We start from the raw sequence: 24,327 nt of genomic DNA on the forward strand, positions 1-24,327 counted from the left end.
TAGTGTTCTATTTGGAACATGCCGAACTGGCTTTCAGCCCGAGTAGAGAAACATCTCTGGACAGTAGGGATAAACTAAGCAATGGCTTTTTAAAAAGGCTTAGGTAGGCATGTCGTAATAATGCAAAGAGGTGAATTGAAGTAGTGCACTAGTATTAATTAATTGGGGACACACTGTGAGATAGCCGTTTCCAGCTCATTTTAAGATGTCAGCAATAGAGAAGTTTTGTGGTGGTACGGTTGATTTCATTTCAGTTGTCATATCCTGCTACAGCAAAGCAACAAGTTCTCCAAGAATTTCTTACTCTCTAAAAGCGAATATATTCTATATAGAGAATGAAAAATGGCTGTTTGTTTGGACAGAAAAACAGGTCTGGGCTCACATTCATTAAACATTTGTTGGAAAGATAAAATATTTGCTGTTAAAGTAATGATACAGTTTATCTTAAAGGGTGTAACTTGTAAATAGGTCTCATAAACCTGTTGTATTGTATATCATCAGTTTATGAGACAGTGCTGGAAAACAGTGTGTTGACACAGGTTAACCCAACCTAGCCTACGAGTGACAACAAAGCCTTAGCACATGTTTATCTATTGACCCTGAGCACTGCCAATACAAGCATAAACAGTAATCTGTCAGTGCAGAGAAATAACCCACATTCCCTCACAATGTTTCAGAATCCAAATCTAGCCATCACCTGGGCATTACCCTGCAAGCACTGAAAGATTTGGATTTCGGCAAAACAGGGGACATTCCTTTTGGGGTCTGTATAAAGTGGCGCGACGGGGCTCTGGACTGAGCTAGAGAGGGTGAACTGTGAATGGGAAAGCCATGGATAAGGATGGATGAAACCTAAATGCCTGGTAATGTGTGCCCTCCAGAATACGAAGGCTCCGGCTCAGACCTGGGGAAGAAGTTCACTAAGTGCGGCACATGCAAGTATGGAGCAGAATGCGATGAGGACTCTGAGGACGTCTGGTGAGTTACTTTGAAATACTACCACACCGTATGAAACGTCACACCGGGAAATAAGAGCAATAGGTTGTCTATGTTTCATTTATGCTGTATTAAACATTACAACTAGGGTGTTTTTGGCCTCATTGTTCTGAACCAACAATATTACTGAAGACCCATAGTCTTGAGTAGTAATAGTAGTCTTGAGTTGTAATAGTTGTCTTGAGTTGTAATAGTTGTCTTGAGTTGTAATAGTTGTCTTGAGTTGTAATAGTTGTCTTGAGTTGTAATAGTTGTCTTGAGTTGTAATAGTTGTCTTGAGTAGTAATAGTTATCTTGAGTAGTAATAGTAGTAATGAGTAGTAATAGTAGTAATGAGTAGTAATAGTAGTATTGAGTAGTAATAGTTGTCTTGGGTAGTAATAGTAGTCTTGGGTAGTAATAGTAGTCTTGAGTTGTAATAGTTGTCTTGAGTTGTAATAGTAGTCTTGAGTAGTAATAGTAGTCTTGAGTAGTAATAGTAGTCTTGAGTAGTAATAGTTGTCTTGAGTAGTAATAGTTGTCTTGAGTAGTAATAGTAGGGAGGAACAATAATCAGTTCAATTCTCTTTCCCTGCCAGGTGCATATGCAACATTGACTGCAGCGGCCATAATGAGAATCCAGTGTGTGCCACAGATGGGAATTCCTACAACAACCCCTGTCTGGTCCGAGAGGCCTCGTGTATGAAACAGGAGCAGATTGACGTCAAGCACCTCGGGAGATGCCCAGGTGAGACATTAGTATGCTGTGGAGGTTTGGATTTTTACTTCTGGTCAGAAATTCTAGTGTTCTGTCGCATTTCGGGGCACAAACTTTACCCTCTGTTCACAACACTCAGCTGTCAAACATTCTGTAGATCTATACCAAGCATCATTGATTCGATAACGCAATTGCACGGAGAACATATTACTCAGCAGCACTCCCTTCAGCTCTGGTCTCCACAGAGCGTGGCACATTAAAGCAAATTGGATAGCCCTTGTAGCATCTCTCTAAGGTCTATAAAACACTTTCATTTATTGTTCCGTTTACTGGGTTGAAATGGGGTTATTTTCAAATTCGCCACAGTTATGGGCTTTTCAAAGCGCAGCAAAATGAGATGAGGGGATTTTCTCCTTTTTGATTCAATGAAAGGAGTAAGAAATACCATCAGCTGGTCATTTTGTCCGTGTTAGAGAGACAGTATATGTTACAATTTCAACTTGTATTGGGGTCAGAGTTCAAACCAAGCTAGAGAGTGCAGAAACAATGTGTGTGTGTGTGTGTGGGGGGGGGGGGGGTCCACAGCTGTATCTTTGGAATGGGGTTTCCGAAAGGTTGTTTATGGCTAGCTTGGCTGACCAGATGCTATTTACAAACTGTTTATGTTAGCATTATGGTTGTGTCACTCTCTTATAGACTGTTGATGTTAGCATTGTTTTATTATAGGTCTTTAATCCAAAGTCTTCATTTTACAGCTGACCTCCATTATTACACCATAGGAAGCTAGCCATTTCATGGATGTGCCAATTCCTCAGTATTGTTTGCATTTAAGGCAAAATTCAGAATCTCCCAGGAAATTATGTTAGTTCCAGGAATAATAGTGTTAGCTTCAATCATCTCTTGACATTCTTACACTAAACCTATGCTAGTACAAATGCCAGGTGACGCTGCGCTAGTATACTCTAAAAGCTTTAGCCCCATTGTAGCCTTGTCACCCAAGTTAACCAACCTTTCACGAGACACAAAAGCACGGTCATAATAGGTCCCGTTTCTCTTTGCAGTCTTTCATGCCCGCCTAACTGAAGTTCCTCGCGAGATAAGCTCTCACCTAGCAGACACCTGTCGTCACTTCTCAGCCGACCGATCAGACATGCAAATCAATTAGCACTAGGTGAACGCACGAAAGCCTTTGAAGGCAGTAAACAAACACCCAAGCTCTTACTGGAGCATCATAGTGAATAACATATGTGGTATTTATTCTCCCCTACTCCATTCCAAACCCCTATCACGTCCAACATTCCCAGAATAAAATGTACTCTGCCGAAATTGAAGCTTGCCTTGTCTTGTGTTTCAGAGGCATCTGAAGGAAAAAAATCAGATGAGTTGTGTTCTCAGAGTTTTGATGTACCTACTGCTGGGTGACTGAGGGGAAGGTAGAGGAAATTGAAACTCTCAACAGGCTTGGGAGAATTGAAGATCACAGCATATCTTCTTCCTAGGCATCCATGCCAAGGCATTTCTCTTTTTTCCACAGTCAAAACCTAAATTCCTACTTTTACATAAAACAAGGTAGACAAAATTAATGTTATCACAGGTCCTAATACACACACAAAAAAAAATGTTTAGGAAAGTCATTGTCCAGATTGGTTTTAAGTTTTATCCAATTTATTTTCTTTCAATACTTTGAGCATTTGACTGAGTCTGTCTGAGTGCAAGGTGGGCTATGTCCATATTTCTATACACCAGGCATGTTCAATTATGTTCAATCAATCCCAGGTCAATTTTTGCATTTGAACAAAGGCAAACGTTCTATAATTTGGACCCCGGTTTGCATATGCCAGGAGAGGCTACGACAAGGCTACTGATTGCCTGTGTTGGAGAGTGACACTGTGCCCTGCAGGATCCAGGAGTAGGAGGAGTGCAACACTCAAGACTCACGCCGGGTTCCTTCACAGAAACACCAACGAAGACGTGGTGTGATACGGAGCACCACAGGCTTAATGCAATCGCAGGACTGACTAATCATTTCCCCATGATTTAGTAGATGAATTAATATCGCTGAGTGAAATTGATTAGAGTTGACACATCCGATATTTGATGACATTTAAAATGCTTTCGGTTGTATTACTAATACAATGCAATACATTCATCGGGGACAGGTTCGATATCAAATTCGAGCGCTTGCCAAAGTGGCACTACATATTCAAGCACTATTGCATTATTATATTAGAAATATTATATAAGACTTTTCACATCAACGTAACACCACGATTAACCAAGAGCCATCTGAGTGACGCTACATCTCCCAGCAGGTAGAGTCTAATCAGGCCTACAGTACACTATTTAACGTTAAAATGACAGGGCGTCGCCACCCCACCATGTCCCACAACCACTGACTTTCAACTGAGCCACTGAACGGTGCAGCATGAAAAATACAGCACGGAAGAAAAAGCCCTGTCAATATTCCCAGAGGATGGAATATAGAATCGAGTATAAAACATGGATGAGTGTATGTGCCTCTGGGTTTTCTCATTCACAGCTGCTCTCTGTTCCTCCTTCCCTCTCATGTTCCTGTTTAGCATGCACCACACCATATCAACCACACTCGTCAGCAGGCCAGCGCAACAAGACCAGAGCGTTGTTGCGTCAAGCCAACTTTAGCTGACGACTGTTTTGTAGGATCGGAAGAATGCGCAAAAACACACACACACACAGACACACATTAACCGACAACACACACTGTCACAACAACAGCCAGTCACAACCGCCTGCCTTTTCTGTCATGGACATCATTCACCCCAGTTCCAAAAAGGCGTGCTTGTCCTGTGTCCCTTATATATGATTCACCTCTCTACGCCTCCATTCTGACAGATTGATATCCCCCTTCAGACAGAGAGGAAACACATATTTTGAAACCTTGGAAAACAAACATCCTTCAAAGCATTCACAAAGAGGAATAGTTTTAGGCAGTTTGTTTGGCTGATAGAGACCAGAGAGACAGACAGGGCCTGTTCACAGACAGAGACAGGAGGTAGGCTTCAACACGGACCACAAAGCAGAACAGGCTACATTTAGCGACTGTAAAAAAGACTAGGAGAAATGCATGACATGTTTTTTGTCAAAAGAAAAGCAGTCATATTTTGATGACTGTAATGATGAATGAATATTGTATAAGCTAATCGATATGTGTGTGTACTGTATGTGTATGGGTTTAATTATCCAGGTGAGGAGGGAAAAAATCCCCTTGAGAGAGAATTTGACCTTGTGGAGATATATTGCCAGTAACCACAAAGCAAAAGGCTAGTTTAGGCTTAAGGGTTGGGTTTAGTGTAAAGGTTACAGTGGGAATTAGTGATTACATTTAGGGACAGGATTAGGATTTTAGGGGCTAGGGAAAATATGATCTTGAATAGGAATGCTTTTTTTGTTGTGTGTCCCCACAAGGATAGAAATGTCTACAATATGAATATGTGTGAGTTTCAACTTACCTCTCGCCTTTTTTCACCAGCGGATAAAGAGAGAATAGGAAAGAAAGAGGACGGCAGTTCCTACAAACCTGAGATCACAGGTAATCATGCTGTTAATGTCATTCATTTCCTTGTTGATTCATGAAGTATGAAGTCAAATGCCGCAAAAAAACAACACTGTAAAACTGTTCAACAGTCTTGCTAAAGCGACAAATTACACCACCTCAACTATTGACTGCAGCACACGAGCGGATGACAAGAAGGGGAAAGATAAAACGGAATTCAGAAGGCACACACATTATTATCTTCCATCCATTAATTCTTCACACTTCTGTTATAACCTCTCTTTTCTCTCTTGGGAATACTGTAATTTACATAAGGCTTCAAGCCTTTTGAATCAATTGCTTTAATGCTGATTCATCTTATAATGCGCTGGAATCAAATGCTATTTGTAAAGGTCGCCAGCTATTTTCAATCCCATATGGTGTACAGTGTTACATAGAACAGTTCCTAATGAGCGAGGGAATCAACAACAATCTTGCGTGTCATTTCATTACGTATCTTTAACCGCTAATTATGTTCTGTCGCCATTTCTCGGGGATGTGTGTCTTCCTTTAAAGGTTGAGTAGCTTCTTTTATCTGCGGCTGAATAGTAGTGAGCGTAGTAGAAACCCATTTTCTCTGCGACGTTCTCAGACACAGCCGACCAGGGGGACGGTTTCTACGCCGGGATGTCCATCCCCTGTGCAGAGACCTACGCCGGCTTCTGTGTACATGGGAAATGCGAGATCAAGTACAACATGGCCACCTGCAGGTCTGTCTTATGTCTGTCATGGCTGACCCAATATGCTCTCCCCCTGTCAGTGCTGGATCTCTGACATTCTCCTCTCCCCCTCTACCCACACGCCCCTTTCTCTACCGACATGCTCCTTTCTCCTCTACCCACACGCCCCTTTCTCCTCGACCGACATGCCCCTTTCTCCTCGACCGACATGCCCCTTTCTCCTCGACCGACATGCCCCTTTCTCCTCGACCAACATGCCCCTTTCTCCTCGACCAACATGCCCCTTTCTCCTCTACTGACATGCCCCTTTCTCCTCCACTGACATGCCCCTTTCTCCTCTACCCACACGCCCCTTTCTCCTCTACCGACATGCCCCTTTCTCCTCTACCGACATGCCCCTTTCTCCTCGACCGACATGCCCCTTTCTCCTCGACCGACATGCCCCTTTCTCCTCGACCGACATGCCCCTTTCTCCTCGACCGACATGCCCCTTTCTCCTCGACCGACATGGTCCTTTCATTTAGATCCGATGTGAAAGCCTCTGATAATCTGTCTTGTGTCTGTTTATAAGTGGACAGGTCGGAGCATTTATGCGTGGTATTGGCATTGCCATTTGTTTTTGCTTCGTGGCTCTCTCTCACCGTGACGGCGCCCACAGGTGTGACTCCGGTTACAAGGGGGCGCAGTGTGAGGAGCCTCAGGACTTCAACATCCTGTATGTGGTACCCAGCGGCCAGAAGCTCCACTACGTGCTCATAGCCGCCATCATCGGCGCAGTGCAGATCGCCATCATTGTTGCCGTGGTGATGTGCATCACAAGGTAGGCGGCTCCTTGCCACGCCCAGATGGGGTCTCCGTGGTTACACCTCTCACAGGGGCTCACTGTCTCTGTCTTTCGCATCATGGCCAAGTCCGGAGGAGGAGAAGATTAAATTTGGCACAAGGCTTAAGGCGTGAGTGGTTTAAACTGAAGGAAGCAAATAGTAGGCGTGCTGGCCAGGGATCAGACTGTTTGACCACTGAGTTAAAGGCTTTAGCTTGGGAAGTTCACTCAAGGCTACTCATCACATGGCAGTAATTGGTATGGATTCTAAGAAATAACATCTGGATCGAAGGCAATCAATTTACTTGTTGTGTAGTTTTATAAAGTTATTCCCCTCTTAGGAGAGAATACATTATGTGATGGGAAGTACATCTTGCCTAGCAGAAATTCAAACAAATCACCCATGGCATGGCAGTCATTAAATAAAAACATAAGTCTCTCATAGCTTAGTTTTAACCATTCAATTAGAATCTGAGTCTCAAAATGTTTTGTGTTTTTGTATTTACAGGAAATGCCCAAAAAACAACAGAGGCCGTAGACAAAAACAAAACCTTGGACACTTTGCATCAGACACTAACTCCAGGATGGTATAGCTTGTGTTTTTATATAGATTTTTCTTACAATGTGGAATACCATTTTTTTTTTTAAATATAAGGTGTTGTTTTATTCTTTTTTTCTTCCTGGAAAACAAAAAAAGGAAGAATGAGGATATTTATTTCAGGGGCCTTACTTTTTCGTTTCTCTGGTGGATATTTTAAACATTTACGGACAGCTACAGACTGATATGAAGAAACTGTTCACCAAGCCATTTGTTTTTTCTATTCCTGTTTCTTTTTTTTTTTAGCTTTTTTTTATATTGTACCTTTTGCAAACTGGGAAATGAATCCTAAGGAAACATAGGCACTGTCTGCTTGTATGGAATGTGCTACGCATTGGAAACAATTATTTCTGAGTCAATCTCTCTCTCTCCCTTTCTCTTTGTCTCTTTCCATCTCCTCTTACAAATGATGTGCAGCTGATCACCAAAATGAAGTTTTTATTTCTTGGGTAAGGGGTCAGCCGGCGAGGTGAATAATATGTTTACACTTATTCTTTGATATGTAATTACAATTTTAAAGAATACACTGTGTTTAACGAGCTAATAATTTATTTTTAATTAACGCTTACGTCTGTTTTTCGTTACCGATATTATTACATTATTATAATTTTTCTAATTCTAGTTACTGTATATCGCATGACTTGTAAAACGGTATTCTGTGGTGTAGTTTTAACTTAAATAAAAGGTGACATTTAGAAGTTTCCATCTCGGTAGCTGTCCTAGTCCGATTATTCCAAGACATTATGATGTGGTTCCATGTAAAACCTAATTTGGGGGATATATTGACATGTTCTGAGGATTTGTCAGTGAGAAGTTTTATTGATTTTTTTTCCTCCGTCAGTCATCTATAAACCAGTTGTGAACATCATCCCAGTTAAGTACCTATGATGGAAGTTTTACTTTAATGGCGGAGACATGAAAGTGGATTGTGATGCTTTGAAACAAAAAGTTTTTGTGAGTTTGTTTAAAAATATTACCATCACAGATTTGAATTGGAAGGGCTGTTGTCCTTCGGGGGAGCAGTGTTATTTCATGTCACAATATAAAATCAAGGACAATACATCGAAACTCAATACATGATACTCATGTAATAGACAAATTCTCAGTTGGCAAAAATGGATGTAAAAAAGGGGTTTTCTTTGAATGTGAGGATTGTAATGCTGCTTTTTTCTCTCCACAATATTGTATGTAAATTTGCCCCTCAGCAGACATTCTGAATACAGATAAAATGTGGAATATATGAATGAATAGGTGGAAACTGAACACTTCCGAGCTCCAAAGTGTATTCTTAACTGCCAAGTTGAGGGGACCTGTGTTCAAATTGTCCATCACTGGGGCCTTTATGTAAATGTATTTAGTCTGTGTTCATCAGCTCGTAGGTCTTTGAGCAAAGTGATTCTCATTGTTGTTTACCATCCCAGCCGTGACTAGAAATGTGACTAGAATGTGTTTGACATGATGTTGATCTTCTGCATGTAGGACTTTATAGGCCTTTTTGTCCCCAAAAAATAAAGAGGAAATGTTTTTTAACGTATCATGTCAGAAAATTAATGAGTAAATGGTCAATGATGCATTTTGTGTGTTTTTGCTTTGTGTATTTTACCGTATCGCCGGAGCACCTGAATTTGTGTGTTTGTGTTGTGCGTGTCGCTACGGTGACAGAGATGAATGAGATGACCTTCTCTCTACCCATGTGACAGGGCCACCAGAGAGTCTTCCACAAGCACACAGTTGACTTAGGTAGATCTCCTGTTGTTTGGTCAAAGCAAAGATATAAGCTACAACTCCCAATGCCCCACCCTCCAAAGACATTTTGGGTGTTGTCCAGGGTTGGGCAGCTTTCACAGGGGCGGTTGCATCTAGGCCTCAGTTTCTTTGATCTCGACCCAAAACGAATAGGTTGCAACAACTCGAGTTACCGCATGTTTAAATTCCAGGTCAGTGTGCGCATCAGGCTGGCCAAGAGGGTAAGCCACTGCCTCTGCTACACACTCAACCACGCAACATGGGTTTGATTCAGCTATTTTAGCACACTTTCACCTCTTCAGTCCTTTCCATTTCATCTCTGTCAATAAAGCAGAATTTTTTTTTAGCATTTTCTAGAAACAATACACATGGAGCAGGCAATGGGTCGATAAACTCTGGTTGTGGTGGGAAATAAGATGACATTGACACGATGAATGTGTAGGGAGCTGTCGGGTAAATTAACACACGCTTAAACACACACTTAAACTGTCTGGTTAAATAACACACACACACACATACCTACACACACACATACCTACACACACACATACCTACACACACCACACCACTAGCGTTGGTAGAGAAGTACATACAACAGAGTTCCAATTACAGTACGTGCATGTAATTCAGATTGGAGGTCTAGTGAACACAGCCCAATGGATTACTTGTGTGTGGACCATTAATTGGTATTTAAATTTTATTAAAAGCTGCTCATCTACAGATGCCCAAAATGGGACCAGAGTTCAAAGGCTCTCCTCGCACTATGAAAGAAAAACATTCGGAGACTTTCCTCGTACAAATAATCCAAACCACGCAGGGGCCTACATGTGGATGTGTGGCGGAGGGGGAGCCTCAGATATGAAAGGGGGGATTGAGGCGGTCGGCAGCAGTGTAATTATAGACAGCGGAGAGGGTGAGGTGGGGCGGTTTGGGAGCAGCAGCAGCTGCTGGCTTCATCTGAGGCGATTCAGCAGCTCCCCCCCCCCCCCCACAGCACCCTCCCAATGGGAGGAGAAAATATGGCGACCAGGCCCTGTTCGGGGGAGCGAGGTTGGTCCATTCGCAGTGTACCGGTTTAGGGATGTGGCGAGGCCGAGGCTCTCTGACGTTCTTGTAGCCTGAGAGGAAATCAATATAGGTGGATCTGCAGTAAGATCGGGGACCATCGTAATGAAACCTAGGGAGAGACAGCACAGTAAGTAGGTCAGGTGTCATAGGGCAAGAGAGATGTTGGTCCTTATTGTCAGAGCTTTCCTGCTGCTGGCATCCAGAATAAAGGATAGAACATGTGACAAACAGTTGAGGGTATTTTGTGATATTGCCATTTTCCCGGTACCATGTGCAGCCCCCTAGAAGAAAAAGGTTGTTCGTTAATTTGAAGCAAATGTCCGTACTCCAAAAGCATCTTGCCATGGAGATCTGATATTTACAAAGTGATACAGACTGGCTCAAGGAGGTGCAGCATCGTGGATGGGATACAACATGTTTATCGGTCCCTTTGATTTATGTCCATTGTAATTCCGAAACAAACACAGATTTAATCACAGCAACAAATCAATGGGGGAAGCTGTAACTAACACACAACCACTTTATTTCAACAGCCGGTCAGTGCTCACCAATGCAATATGGCGGCACCATGACACTCGCCTCAACACAATGCAGCTTGTAGACAATATAAATGGCTCCTGATCTCACTGCCAATCAATGTGTGGACTTTGCTGCCCTGGGGAACTGTAAAAGGGCAGCCGAACGATGTTTAATCCTCCCAGCATTCCCAGGATGGGGAAGCAGGGCGGACAACCAAAGTGTTACCTTTCCATCTGTCACTACAAACGATTCAGAATGGGTCAGAAGTTGTCGTTGACATGGACACAGCCACATACATCGAGCCACGCCTACAGTAAATAATTCCCACCACTTGCAGTTATGAATTAATCGTGGGTGTTGCGGAGTGGTCTGGTGGGGTATTTCCATCAATCCCTCCTGCGTTGCAGAGTGTCACCTTACCAAAAGAGTATTTATATCTGTGCCGCTGCTTGCCGGCTACACTACAGCCCTGTCAGTCCATCTCCTGCTCTCTGAGATCTTGTTTAACAGGGCCCCTCTTGGTCCTGAGACCATTCTAAAGGGGTAGGTGGAGTCATCTTTCTCTTGTGCACCTGACCTGAGTTGGGTTACTCTTGTAAGGCATTGCCTCCATCTGGTCTCTTTGCTGGTAGTACCTCCATAGTCCTGGAGCTCTCCGAATCAACCCGAATCTAATCCCGAGACCTTAAAGTCTCCTGCTTTGGCATCAAAGTTGTGCTTCAGGTCTCTTCTTCACCCAATATCCACTTCTTCGACTTCTTCCATGGATCATTCGAAGTACCGCATGGCTGGTGTGCAAGACAAACTGGAGGTACTGGGGGTGGAGGATGAAGCGGGCAACCCCATCAGCGCCCTGACCATCCTGTCGCTTCTGGAGCGCGTGGCGGGCATCATCGACAACGTGCAGTCTGGCCAACAGCGCATGGAGGAGCGGCAGCTGGAGCTCGAGACCAATATCAAGACCATCCAGGGAGACGTCCTGAAGTTGTCCAAGGACCACACCGCCACCAGTGGCACCGTGGAGAAGCTGCTCCAGAAGACACGCAAGGTCAGCTCCAACGTCAAGGAGGTGCGCTCTCGCGTGGAGAAGCAGAACACGCGTGTGAAGAAGGTGGAGACCACACAGGACGAGCTGCTGACCCGGAACAAGTTCCGTGTCGTCATTTATCAGGTAACGGGTTGCATTTCGTAGGATGCTGGGTAACAAAGGGTGTAGAGGAAGTTGCAACAGAAATGCCCTCAGTCGTCAAAAATCAGTGGTGGTCCATAAATAATTGTGTCAATAAATGGAAAGGAAGTCACAGTTGAAATGCAAGCATCTCTAATATCTATGAAACAGCAGCAAACAAGCATCTAAGTGAAGTCATTGGCTAGTTGTGTCAGTCAATGAAGGTGTACTACCACATGTCTGTTTATAGTCGCTGGACTTTAATGACAGTTTTAGCAACAGGGTTCACATATTGTTTTGTGTAATACCTCTACTGCCTGTCCTAATAATTTCAAGACTGACACTGTTCATGACAAGCAAACTGCGTTGAGAGATGGATACCACATAAGGGCTTTCCAGTCCTAATAATTAACTTTGGTTTAAGGCGTTGACTTAAAAAAAAAAAGACCAGAGGCAAGTTAAGGTGGACTTCAAGACGTGAATAAACATGGTACAGATTTGAGTTACAGTGTATGTATTAGACTACAATAGAGAAGTCTCCAAAAAGGCTTCAACCGCTCTGTGTTAATACGAGCTTCCAGGTGTTATAATAGCAATGAGAGCTCTGTGTGTACTTCCCCCTGAACGAAGCAGCTGCCGTCTGGTGACATCACAGCGTCCTATTCTGGGAGGATGGAATGCTACCCGCTACCAATAGGGACACGATAAACTACAGTCAAAAAAAGAAGGTTACGCTGTGCCCTTCTAATGTGGCAACTAACTGCTGCGGCCAGTCTGAAAAATGAGGGCCTGCCAATCACTGTTACCCAGCTTTGGGCCAGACTCGAATGAAGGCAACATCAGCCATTAGTGGGAGTCAGATGTATTTATTGTGAAGGAATATAGGCGGTAATGGTTTCCTCTGTAGTGATCAATGTTGGATCACCAACTTGTTAACGTGTTTATCGTCCATTAACAGATCCTACCAATTAGTTGTAATGGAGATTAATGAAGTGGCCTTCATTATATAGTAATTCCGGTGGGCTATTATTTAATCCTCAAAAATGTGCAAAGGCTTCCCAGATGAGTCACATCCTTTGAAACCTTATAGTCTTATCAATTATGTATGACTAAACTTTTAAGGCCTAGTGGCTATACCTTTCCATGGAAATATTCAGGGTAATTAGGAATGGACATTAGAACAGTCTCAGTAGTCTGCATAAAAACCTCGGGACAATGATAGTAATACGACACCATGAAAAGTGTATAGTGAATCTCATCTTTGCTCTTTGACGATCACCAGGAGGGGCTGAAACTCCCTCTTCCCTGAAGGGGACTGTCTGAGGGTAGGATTTCCAAATGACTGATTTGCTGTGGGTTATTCTGAGGGCATGGCTATCAAGACATAGATCTCCTAATATAGATATTTGGCCTCTGACGAAGCAGTTGCCACAATGGTAATTTAACTTCAGTTAGGAAGCAAACTGTTTGTCATAGACAGTCATTGCCAGCGGCTGAAAATGGGACACATCAGCTCAGCATGGGGCAGTCAGGAACAGGACACAGAAAAACGGCAGTAGTTTTGCAACTGGGGTGGCACTTTTTTAGGATAAATGCTTGGCATCCGTTTTTTGATGCTAGAATTATTAAACACCCCATCATATAGACACATAGAGAAAATGGAAATGTACAGAAGAGGCCTGAGTAGACATTTCACAGACCACAAGAGAAATGGTCTAAGATGGAATGCCACCTAGACATGGCAACTTATTAAAGTTTTAGGTATTTGTCCTTCTTATCAGTCAAGTAATTGTCATTCCTTGTTTTGTTGAACTTTCTAAAATTGCACAGACATCAATCTTACATATCCTCTGGTGTATTTTAGGGTTAACAGAGAGGATGTATAACTTACGGCGCTCTCTCCTGCTCTGAACCATGAAGCCCTCCACACACTATTTTGTAACCATGGCAACAGACACTAAAAAGGCCACACACACTTGCATTTCTCTCAAAAAAATTGGAAATCCAAGTCACCTACCCTCTAAACTTAACTAAACCTTAACCATAACTTCAATAACCTAACCTTTATGCCTTAACTTAATCTAACTCTAACTCCTAACCCTTAGAAGCACATACCTAACCTGTAATGCCTAAACTTAAAAGTAAAATACATTATATCACTAACCTCAATAATAACTTTTACCCTAAACCTAACCCCTAAGCCATAAACTGTCTTTTTCCTATTCGAGACCTGCTAAAATACCTTGTGGGGCCCAGTTTTAGGCCTGGATAACAGCCATGCACAATTGTTTTTTTGAAGGTAGGAACTGGAAACCCATACATCCATGTTCCCTATCTCCTAGCCCTAAACCTAACCCTAAATCTAACTCTAACCTTAACTCACATCTGTAATGTGTAAACATCAAAGTAACCCTAATTCTAACCTTGTGTCCCTACATGGGACATTAGGATTTTCTCAGTGGGGGCTGAAAAAACCTTTGTCAGGTTGTTCTATCTTTGTTGGGACATCTGGTTCCATAAATCACACACAGCATACGCTGACGAAAGCACAGACCTAATGTTGGTCGCAATAATCTATTAGTAATTGCCAGGCAACATCAGGAATGAAAATGAGTCAATCTGCTAGAAGGCCGACATTACCGACGTTCTTATTGTGTCGTTTACAGAGATGGGGCATGCTCAGACGACGCACCCTCCTGATTAATGTGTGATCATTGCCAGTGACAAAATCTAAATTATAAAAATGTCTGTGTCAGATTCAAAGTCCTCAGCAGAACCAGCGGTTTGCCCAGTCTCTGGAATAGAGTGATCTGTCACTCTTTAGGCGTTTGTGATAAAGAGGGAGAGACGGATGTTAAACTATTTACAATGGGTTCAGTTATAACAATAAAAGTGTTGCTGGAAGCTCTTAATGACACATCTTTTTATGCTATTCTTCGGTTTATATTTTGTCACGCTTCCCATTTCTCTTTCATTCTGAGGGGCTAAATTGTCTGAATTATTTGTTAACTATTCTTAGATATGTTGAAAGCTGCAATGATATGGTGTGGCTAAAGCTATTTTTAAGAAAAACTGATCTTCTATCGTCTTGTCTCTGATCCTGTAGAGAAAATGGTAGGCTATTGAGTGGTTACTGGCATGTAATATATAGCCCAGCAGGACATATACTGTTGCAACCATTCTCCACTACAAGGGCAACACAAAGACACAGCAACCAAGACAAAGACCAACTTTTCCTCTACTACTATTTTTCCATAATTGCCTTGAAAGTGCACAGTCAAGCAGACATGGTATGAATCTGTCTTTGTTTCCTTTCAAAGATTAGCAGGTTTGATTGAACCATTTGGGCCAGGTTGGTACTTCTGGGACTGTTTAATTGGTTCCATGGTGCAGGGAAAACCGATTAAAGCTTTCTAAAAACAGATACTATTTATCCCCCCGTTCTGCACTCAACCACTTTGTCTATGTAACTATCAAAAGAATATGTATATTATTTAACCTCATCACATGCAATTCATCTTTTCTCTAGGGTGAACATGAGATCCCTTCGGTGGCAGTGACAAAGACCCCGAAAGGAGCGGTTGGTCTGGAGGGGCTGGTGATCGAACCGGACACCTACGATGTCCCCGCGGACATCTCCTCAGACGAGGAGTACATGACGGTGGATGAGTCTGAAGGAGGCTCCAGAACCGCTCGCCTGAAGGCGTCAGGCATGAAGGGCATTGAAAGCATCAAACACGCCTTCTCCAAGGAGACCATGACCAAGACCAAGGACAACCTGGGCACAAAGTTCCACAACATCGGCGAGAAAATGGTGCCCCCCGAGAGACGGGAGAAGATGCACCAGGCCGGTGAGCGCATCAAGCAATCCGGCGAGAAGCTGAAGGAGAACATCGCCAAGAAGGCCCCGACCAAGGAGTCCTTCCGCATCAAGCTGAAGAAGGAGAGGACCGTGGCAGAGGGCCAGGAAGGTGCAGAGGCAGCGGGGGACGTAGATGAGGCTGTGACCCCAGTCAAGGGCAGGAAAAGCCCACAAGTCAGCAAAACCCCTGAAGTCACGTACACAGAAGTGGTAACGGAGAAGGAAACCAAGAGAGAGGGCCCGGTGGATTTATCTGCCGCCATCCGGATAGGGGAGGAGGGGAAATTCACAGTGGAGGCAGTGGAAGAGGGCAAGGAGGACGAATACAACAGGAAGTAGATCTCCAGCATGTGGCCGCAACGCAACGTCACCAAGCAGGAAGTGAAGCGGGATAGGAAGAGAGCTTGTGGTGCCCTGCAAAAGAGATGTGATGAATCAACATGGATGACAGACAATTTACTCAATCAATCTGTATTCAGGAGATACTTGTGTTTTCTATAGACACAAAACTCCAGTAACTACAAACGAGTAGAAAACGTTCTGTGACCTGGTATTATATAAAGATTAAGTTTCAGGGGTTTCAGATGCTGATCAGTATGAGACCATACCATCGAAATTGCCTGTTACTACTTTTTACTTTGGAATGATTTCATATTTGGATGTGTTGTTATTTTCATGGAAACATTCACACACAAAGAGAAAGGTAAAGATTGGAAATTTGGAATATGGAAAAATATTTAAAAAATGGTATGAATTCAGTTCTGAGGGTTTTTGCGCAAACACATTCACATTGGGCACATTAGAAACAAATATACTTAAACTGGTACGCTGAGTATTCAGTGTTTACTGACATTAAAATTTAAGACACATTAAATAATTGTACCAAGACCTGTGTTTTTTAACCGACCAAGAAACAATGCTGGTTAGTAAGGAATTGATAGAAACAATGTTTTTCTAACAGGGGGAAAGGAAAAAAGATTCTGAATGTTGAGGCAGTTTGTTTAGGATATTAATCTTAAATCTGAATGAATAATGTTGTACATAGAATAACCATAATCATGAAATTGTCCAACAGTCTCAGAAGACAGTCTCTGTACATATAAATGCTATGTAAACATGAAAAGACTGGACGTGGTATTGTCAATTTGGTTTCAGTAGGTTCTATGGTAAGGTTACAGAGACAATGCAGTTGGTTAGAATAGACGCAGATAACTACGGCATTATCAAGCTGACATGTTGTTATAATAAATTATGTTGAATCAAAATGTAAGCATATGGGGCGATGTCCATAACTAGTAAGGCTTGAATTTGCATGCACAGTGTTTTCAAAGTCCAAAAATCTGTCAACCCCCCCCCCAAAAAGGTTAAACATTTTATAACAAAAGGTTATGCAAAGGTTGGGAGTTAACAGTCATATACTATGTTCTATGAATGTAACTTCAGTGTTCTGATTATGAAATATTTGTTATGCATATGAATGTTTAGTGTACTAGTGTTAATATATGTAAACTTATATACTTGTGGAAAGTATAAAGTAATGTACATTTCTTTATGTGTGTATGTAACATTAATCGCACTAGCGTTTTAAACACTGATTAGATTTTGTGCAATAATATGAGTCTGAAAATATACCTGTACCTGACAACAATGTCATATTTCACAGTAGTTTCACAGTCATTTCTCAATACAGTTTACAGTATGTACAGTATATGCCCTTCGCCTGTTTAGAGCTTCATTGCATACATTTTTTTATGAAATACTAATTGCAACAAACCTGTTCAAAAGGCAATGCACAAGTCTTATTCCACTGTGCTCAGATACCTGTAAGCTACCTACAGTTGACCTACAGTAATTCACGTCTACCAGAAAGAAATGTGTTAAGAATAGCCTGCTGCAATGGTTTAAGCCCCCAAAATCTATGTAAATGAGATGTATAGGTAGCTTAGAAGTGGACGTGGACCTTGTTAGTTCACAGGGAAGTGTGTCAATAGTGTGTGTCTGGCATAGGAAATACAAATGTGTAATCATTTATTTGCTAAACCTTCTGCCAAACATACTTACAATAAGCCTCACCCATTTAATTGTAGACATTTTATTTCTGCGTTTGTTATCTGTTTAAAGGACAGGTATAAGATGGAAAGATATTATTTTATTTTATATGGAAATGTATATGGAAAGTGTGTAACTAAGCAATTTTAGTAGTTTGTATTCTGAATCATGTAACCTCTAATTTAACACAGATTCAGTAATAGTCCATGTATTGTGTTGAAGGAAATGGCAAATATATCTCTAATCATCTCTCCCATTTCATTTCAATAGTGCAGTGGTTTGATGATAGGTTTTGTGTTGAACGGCTATGGTTCATTGATGCAAAACAAGAATTGTAATTTAAATGCATTGTGAAATGTGGAAGCAGCATTATAGATCATAATTGTTTTATTTTGGTGTCAAATATGTTTTACATGGAAGCATAGCAATCAAGCATACAATCAAATACAAGTAATTGTTTTCTTTTTGTATGAATAAAGGACTAATGCCGCAAGTATTAATTCAATGCAAATTATTTAATAAAATATAACTTTTTCTGAAAGGAGACTAGACTGATGTTCATAATATTCAGGCTTCTCAAACATCTAAGAGTGAAGTTTGGTACCTTAGTGACTTTGGCACTTGCTTGTGAGAACTCATAATAGCATGCCAATCTTATCTGGAGTTCAAATTAAATCATTAACTTGATGGAGGCTTAAGCAAAACGTATCAGTCAGCAATTTTCTGAAGATTCACTTCTTCCACTGCACTGTTGTAAGTGAAATGCCAATCATTCACTCACACATGGGAATTTACCCTGCAAAAGGGCCTAGTAGTTAGAGTTTTGGGCCAATTTTCAAAACCCTGAGCAGACAAGTTGAAAATGTTTGCCTTTGTGCTGTTTAGCAAGACGCTTAGCCCTAATTGCTCTTGTTAAGGGTGTCTGTTAATTGACAAAAAAAGTATTGTGTCAAGACAGGTCAAAAAACATTGTCTGTGCAAATACATTGTCATAAGCAAATACTTCCCTGGCTACTTTGTCCATGAAAATATATTGCTTATATATATAAGCCAATATTTTCCTTTCTAAATTTTGAAAGTAATTCAGAAATTAAACAAATCTAATTTAATCCTTGCTAAAACTAGATTCTGTAGATAGCCTATACCCTGGGAAAGTTCCTGAATGTGGCTTAATGCTGTATGTTATCCATATTTACTCAAATCTGCATATCCAATACTGTTACATATCCAATACAATATTGTATCGTATAAAGACCCTGCAGTTTTCCTTTTTTTGTCCATGGATTGATTTCAAACTATCAAGATGTGTTTTTCAAATATATGACCTAGCGTGACTAGATCTTTACTTAGTTTCTGGAGTGCCGTTTGAGGTACACAGTAAAGAGGAACCTCTTCAATGTTTGTCAGCTGCTTGGTCTAATTTCAGTAGGCTCTTTTTATAGGTCCTGCAAACTCCAAAACGTGTATAAGTGATTACAAAAGCTGTTGCCCTTATTCAGAGTGCAAGATAATTGCATTACGCTTTAACTGCCGTTTCAAAACTGCCATCCTTCTTCATAAGGGTGTGCTTCACAGCCCCTCGACTGTCAAGGCAAATGAGAATATCAACTTCATAAACACATGCCAAGCCAGTGCTCAACTTTAGCATTATAGAAACTGTGGTAAGGAATACTCCTGTACTTCTGTATTCTTTACCACAGTTTCCAAATATTCTAACTCAAACCGATCAGGTAAAATGCTTTTGATGTATTTGGGAAAATGTTCAATTATGTTTACCATATCAATGAAACCACTGAACCTGTAGGTATCAAGCGTGGTATATAGTGGATGCATGCCTTCAAATACAAAATTTTTCAAGCCACAAGCTCTAACGCTATAGCTGCTTTATAGCAATGAGCTTGCATAATACGTGGTCCTGTGCATTACAGTGTTTCTCAACCCAGCTCCTAGAGACACCCTGTCCGGCATGTTTTATATCTCTCCATGCTCTAACATGCCTGATGTACAGTGGGGAGAACAAGTATTTGACACACTGCCGATTTTGCAGGTTTCCCTACTTACAAAGCATGTAGAGGTCTGTCATTTTTGTCATAGGTAGACTTCAACTGTGAGAGACGAAATCTAAAACAAAAATCCAGAAAATCACATTGTATGATTTTTAAATAATTAATTAGCATTTTATTGCATGACATAAGTATTTGATCACCTACCAACCAGTAAGAATTCCGGCTCTCACAGACCTGTTATTTTTTCTTTAAGAAGCCCTCCTGTTCTGCACTCATTGCCTGTATTAACTGCACCATGCAAGATCTCACCTCGTGGGGCATCAATGATCATAAGGAAGATGAGGGATCAGCCCAGAACTACATGGCAGGACTTGGTCAATGACCTGAAGAGAGCTGGGACCGCAGTCTCAAAGAAAAAACCAATAGAAACATATTACGCCGTCTTGGATTAAAATCCTGCAGCGCACACAAGATCCCCCTGCTCAAGCCAATGCATGTCCAGGGCCATCTGAAGTTTGCCAATGACCATCTGGATGATCCAGAGGAGGAATGGGAGAAGGTCATGTGGTCTGATGAGACAAAAATAGAGCTTTTTGGTCTTAACTCCACTCGCCGTGTTTGGAGGAAGAAGGATGAGTACAACCCCAAGAACACCATCCCAAGCATGGCGGTGGAAACATCATTCTTTGGGGATGCTTTTCTGCAAAGGGGACAGGACGACTGCACCGTATTGAGGGGAGGATGGATGGGGCCATGTATTGCGAGTTCTTGGCCAACAACCTCCTTCCCTCAGTAAGAGCATTGAAGATGGGTCGTGGCTGGGTCTTCCAGCATGACAACGACCCGAAACACACAGCCAGGGCAACTAAGGAGTGGCTCCATGAGAAGCATCTCAAGGTCCTGGAGTGGCCTAGCCAGTCTCCAGACCTGAACCCAATAGAAAATCTTTGGAGGGAGCTGAAAGTCTGTATTGTCCAGTGACAGCCCTGAAACCTGAAGGATCTGGAGAAGGTCTGTATGGAGGAGTGGGCCAAAATCCCTGCTGCAGTGTGTCAAACCTGGTCAAGAACTACAGGAAACATATGATCTCAGTAATTGCAAACAAAGGTTTCTGTACCAAATATTAAGTTCTGCTTTTCTGATGTATCAAATACTTATGTCATGCAATAAAATTCAAATTAATTACTTAAAAATCATACAATGTGATTTTCTGGATTTCTGTTTTAGATTCCATCGCTCACAGTTGAAGAGTACCTATGGTAAAAATTACAGACTTCTACATGCTTTGTAAGCAGGAAAACCTGCAAAATTGGCAGTGTATCAAATACTTGTTCTCCCCACAGTAGGTCATAAAGGACTTAATAATGAGCTGATCATTTGAAACAGGTGTGACAGAGCAGGGAGAGATCTAAAACATACAGAGTGTGGTGCCTCCAGGAGCAGGGTTGAGAAACACTGCATGTACAACGTGTGGCTGGATTTACAAGGTTAGTTAGACTCAAATTCTGTAGCTTGAGGGCCAAATGTAATCCCTCCACAGATAGAAGTCAAACAGGTGAAAACATTAGACTTGATAGTGTTTTCAATGTTCACCAATATTCATACTTAGGCGGATATCTGATTGTTTGGTAATGCTTGACCACCCTGAGAGACTTTAATCTGTAGATAGTTTTGTACAACAGGGGTCCGGCTGACTCCAAAGGTCTTTAACCGATGTGTCCTTTAATACCAGGAATATCACGTTGTGTGTAGATCTGTCATCCAGTGATAGACGATTTGCAACATTTAAAATGTGGTTTGTTTTCCAAGCATTTTTAATCACCCTTTTTACGCCACCATTTGGCCATTTGGCATTGCATAACATGAGAGTGTATGGTCATTTACCAAAAGAATAACCAGAAGAAATACAATAGCATTTCACCAGCTTCACTAAAACCTTCATGTCAGAGCTGAAAAAATATATAATTTGCATTTATTGACACACTGCTTTCATTCAATGGTTCCCAATCTGGTGGCCTATCACAGCACCGTAAGGGAAACAAAAGCCATAATTTGGACATACCTTCATAGTTACAACAGAGAAGAGAAAGCATCTCTCCAAGTGATTGCATTCAGCTGCAACTGCTTATTATGCATTACCCTACCATATTCAGAGTCCTCAAGCAATCTGCCAAAAAAAAGCGCTTGGGTGATTGCAAAGATACTCAGCTGTTGCAAAAGAAAAAGAAACATGTTTCTTTAACAGCTTTTATACTTTAGTTAGGTAAGTTCAACACAGAATTAATTTTCTTTTTGTGTACCAACTTAAATGCTTCAATGAATTAGGATTCTTTACACTATTTCTGCTATTTTTTTAATTTATTTTTTAACTTGACCACTGGTGACATTACGCTACTTCTAAATCTATTGACACCAGCTGTAGGCACTGTGAGATCTGAGACAATATGTAACATTGTTGTTAAAAGTGGGATCAGTTTTGCTTCATTTGATCATCTACAGATGTTGTTGACTGCTTGTTAAAAGTATTACAGTACATTGATAAGCAACTCTTTGCTAAGGTTATAATTAGTGTTAGGTTGAGAATAAGTGTAATGGTCTGAGTGGTAGATAAAGTGCTACAGTCAGGGTTAGGGTAGAGATTAAGGTTATAGTTACATTAGGTTAGGGTTAGCATAAGGGTTGGTTAGTTGTACATTTAAATATAGACCAGACCGTGCTATGCAAGGAGACAAGATTTGGACTAAATGGACAACAGGACTCTACTTGGGTGATGTCCTTATTTGATGTCTGATGTGGGATCACAACTGGAATATAGTTGTGTCATCAGTGGGAGAAGTGCAACTTTTTTAGAGACTGTACATAACCCTAGTGTCAGATGCTGGTTTAATGTGTCGTACAAATAGTGATAATGGGGAGATTTTAGACTATGAAGATTACGTCTGGCCAGTTTAAGGTTTGTTTATGCCCCCTATCCACTATGGAATGACAATTTCCACTTCTAATCTTACACCAAAAAAGATTTCAAAAAAGATGGGACTGAAGTAAACAGGACTCCAACATGCACAGCAATATAACAAACCGCAATTGAATCAATACCACCAATGTTGGGATAAGGTAAAGTGCTAGTGCAAGTCATGTTAATGTGATTATCTGTGAATCATATAAACAAATCATAGACATTCCCGTTAAACATTATGAAACTATTCCAAGGAACTCCACGACATGTTGGGACATCCCGAATTCTGAATATTTTTGTCATGGGGTACAATTCAAATATGCTTGTTGAATAACACGGATATCATAACTAAAACAATTTGGGCATCCTGGCAGGAATTGGTTTGCCAAGGTCTGTCAGTCACTAACATATCAAACACATTTCTAAATCAGCCCTGGCCGACTATTCAAATAACTAAAATATTGAAATGAATAAATAAAGCATCTTCTGTTCTTTAAGTGACCACTTCTATTTCTTATTGGCTTCTGCTGGCACTGAATGACCCATAACAAGGCCCACGCTACTTTTCAAATTTCAGACTACTTTCAGAATAGCCCGGGAGGCTCGAGTATAGCAGCAAAACAAACCAAGCCCCAATCCTCCATCTCCTCAATTCTTCTCCTGTATCCTCCCGGCCTTACAGCACTAGCATCTCAGCAGAGAGCTCTCATTAGGGTGTCAGTCAGGCAGGCTGAGCTGCAGATCCACCTCTGTCTGTCCTCCCATTTACCACTCTATCGAACAGCCCCCACAATACTGTCAGGGCCCAAGAGGGCAGGCCTGAAATTGATGTTTCACTGGCGGCCGAGAGCCTGTAATAAAGGGTACAGGGGAAACGTGGCCACGTCTCCAATCCCTTCGGTGTGTTTAATGATGTTGAAAACGGCGACTGGTGCGTGGGTGTATTTATACATAAACTACATTCATTCTGTAGAATTGGAGACAGTAGGCGCTGCTCGCAGACACAGAGTGTAATGCAGGGGTGGGCAAAAGCTGTGGGAGGTTTTACATCAAAATACATCACATTTGCATAGTATTTTATTTGGGAGGGGGGGTTGTTGAAAGAAAGACTTCAGGACACCCTCTATAAAAACTATATACGAAACAGTTTGTATAAACATAATGGAGCTATACATTTTCTAGAAAAAGCAGACTGTTTTCTGGCCTTCAGCTGGCTTTTGATGAAGGAAGTGATTCTGAAAAAATATGTAAAGGCCTCCACTGAATTGTGAAATCCTGAATTAGAGTCAAAATGATTGGCCACCACTGGTATAATGACTGCTGGGTCCGTTCCTTTCCCCTGACGCTGACCAGTAATTGCCTGAAGCCTTTTCATCTCAGATTGCTTTCTTTCCTTATCAAAATAAACATGACTGTGACAAAATCTAGGTTCTCCTACAATGAAAATCTCACTAGTTCCACGGTATTGTTTAATAAATGTACCCAAATGTACCCAGCTCCTATTATTATTATTATTTCTTCTCACACAGGTGCTGCCACTTAAAAGTCAGTCATGTGGGAACAGCTCCATGTGCATTGCAGACATGGG

The 24,327-nt window shown here is 41.5% G+C and overlaps 2 protein-coding genes across 2 annotated transcripts in view; both read left to right on the forward strand.

Moving 5' to 3' along the window:
• The window catches only part of tmeff1a (transmembrane protein with EGF-like and two follistatin-like domains 1a), a 39,597-nt gene extending 30,698 nt beyond the window's left edge, over nucleotides 1-8,899 (forward strand). Inside the window, exons 5-10 of the mRNA XM_010892475.2 lie at nucleotides 882-978; nucleotides 1,575-1,723; nucleotides 5,202-5,261; nucleotides 5,857-5,974; nucleotides 6,603-6,764; nucleotides 7,276-8,899. Of these exons, the coding sequence (XP_010890777.1) occupies nucleotides 882-978; nucleotides 1,575-1,723; nucleotides 5,202-5,261; nucleotides 5,857-5,974; nucleotides 6,603-6,764; nucleotides 7,276-7,360 (671 nt within the window). The 3' untranslated portion in view covers nucleotides 7,361-8,899. The remainder of the gene's footprint in view (nucleotides 1-881; nucleotides 979-1,574; nucleotides 1,724-5,201; nucleotides 5,262-5,856; nucleotides 5,975-6,602; nucleotides 6,765-7,275) is intronic.
• Nucleotides 8,900-11,149: 2,250 nt separating this feature from the next.
• On the forward strand, nucleotides 11,150-18,270 carry cavin4a (caveolae associated protein 4a). The gene is made up of 2 exons (XM_010892487.3): nucleotides 11,150-11,869; nucleotides 15,396-18,270. Exons 1-2 carry the CDS (start codon nucleotides 11,462-11,464, stop codon nucleotides 16,065-16,067), a joined length of 1,080 nt encoding a protein of 359 aa, XP_010890789.1. The 5' UTR covers nucleotides 11,150-11,461; the 3' UTR covers nucleotides 16,068-18,270.
• Nucleotides 18,271-24,327: the final 6,057 nt, after the last annotated feature.

This window comes from Esox lucius, chromosome 3 (assembly GCF_011004845.1).
Source record: "Esox lucius isolate fEsoLuc1 chromosome 3, fEsoLuc1.pri, whole genome shotgun sequence".
Lineage (NCBI taxonomy): Eukaryota > Metazoa > Chordata > Actinopteri > Esociformes > Esocidae > Esox > Esox lucius.

Coding starts and splice junctions, on each gene's coding strand:
- cavin4a (XM_010892487.3), top strand. CDS start 11,462: ATGGATCATTCGAAGTACCGCATGGCTGGTGTGCAAGACAAACTGGAG. Junction 11,870..15,395: donor TCCGTGTCGTCATTTATCAG/GTAACGGGTTGC, acceptor TCTTTTCTCTAG/GGTGAACATGAGATCCCTTC.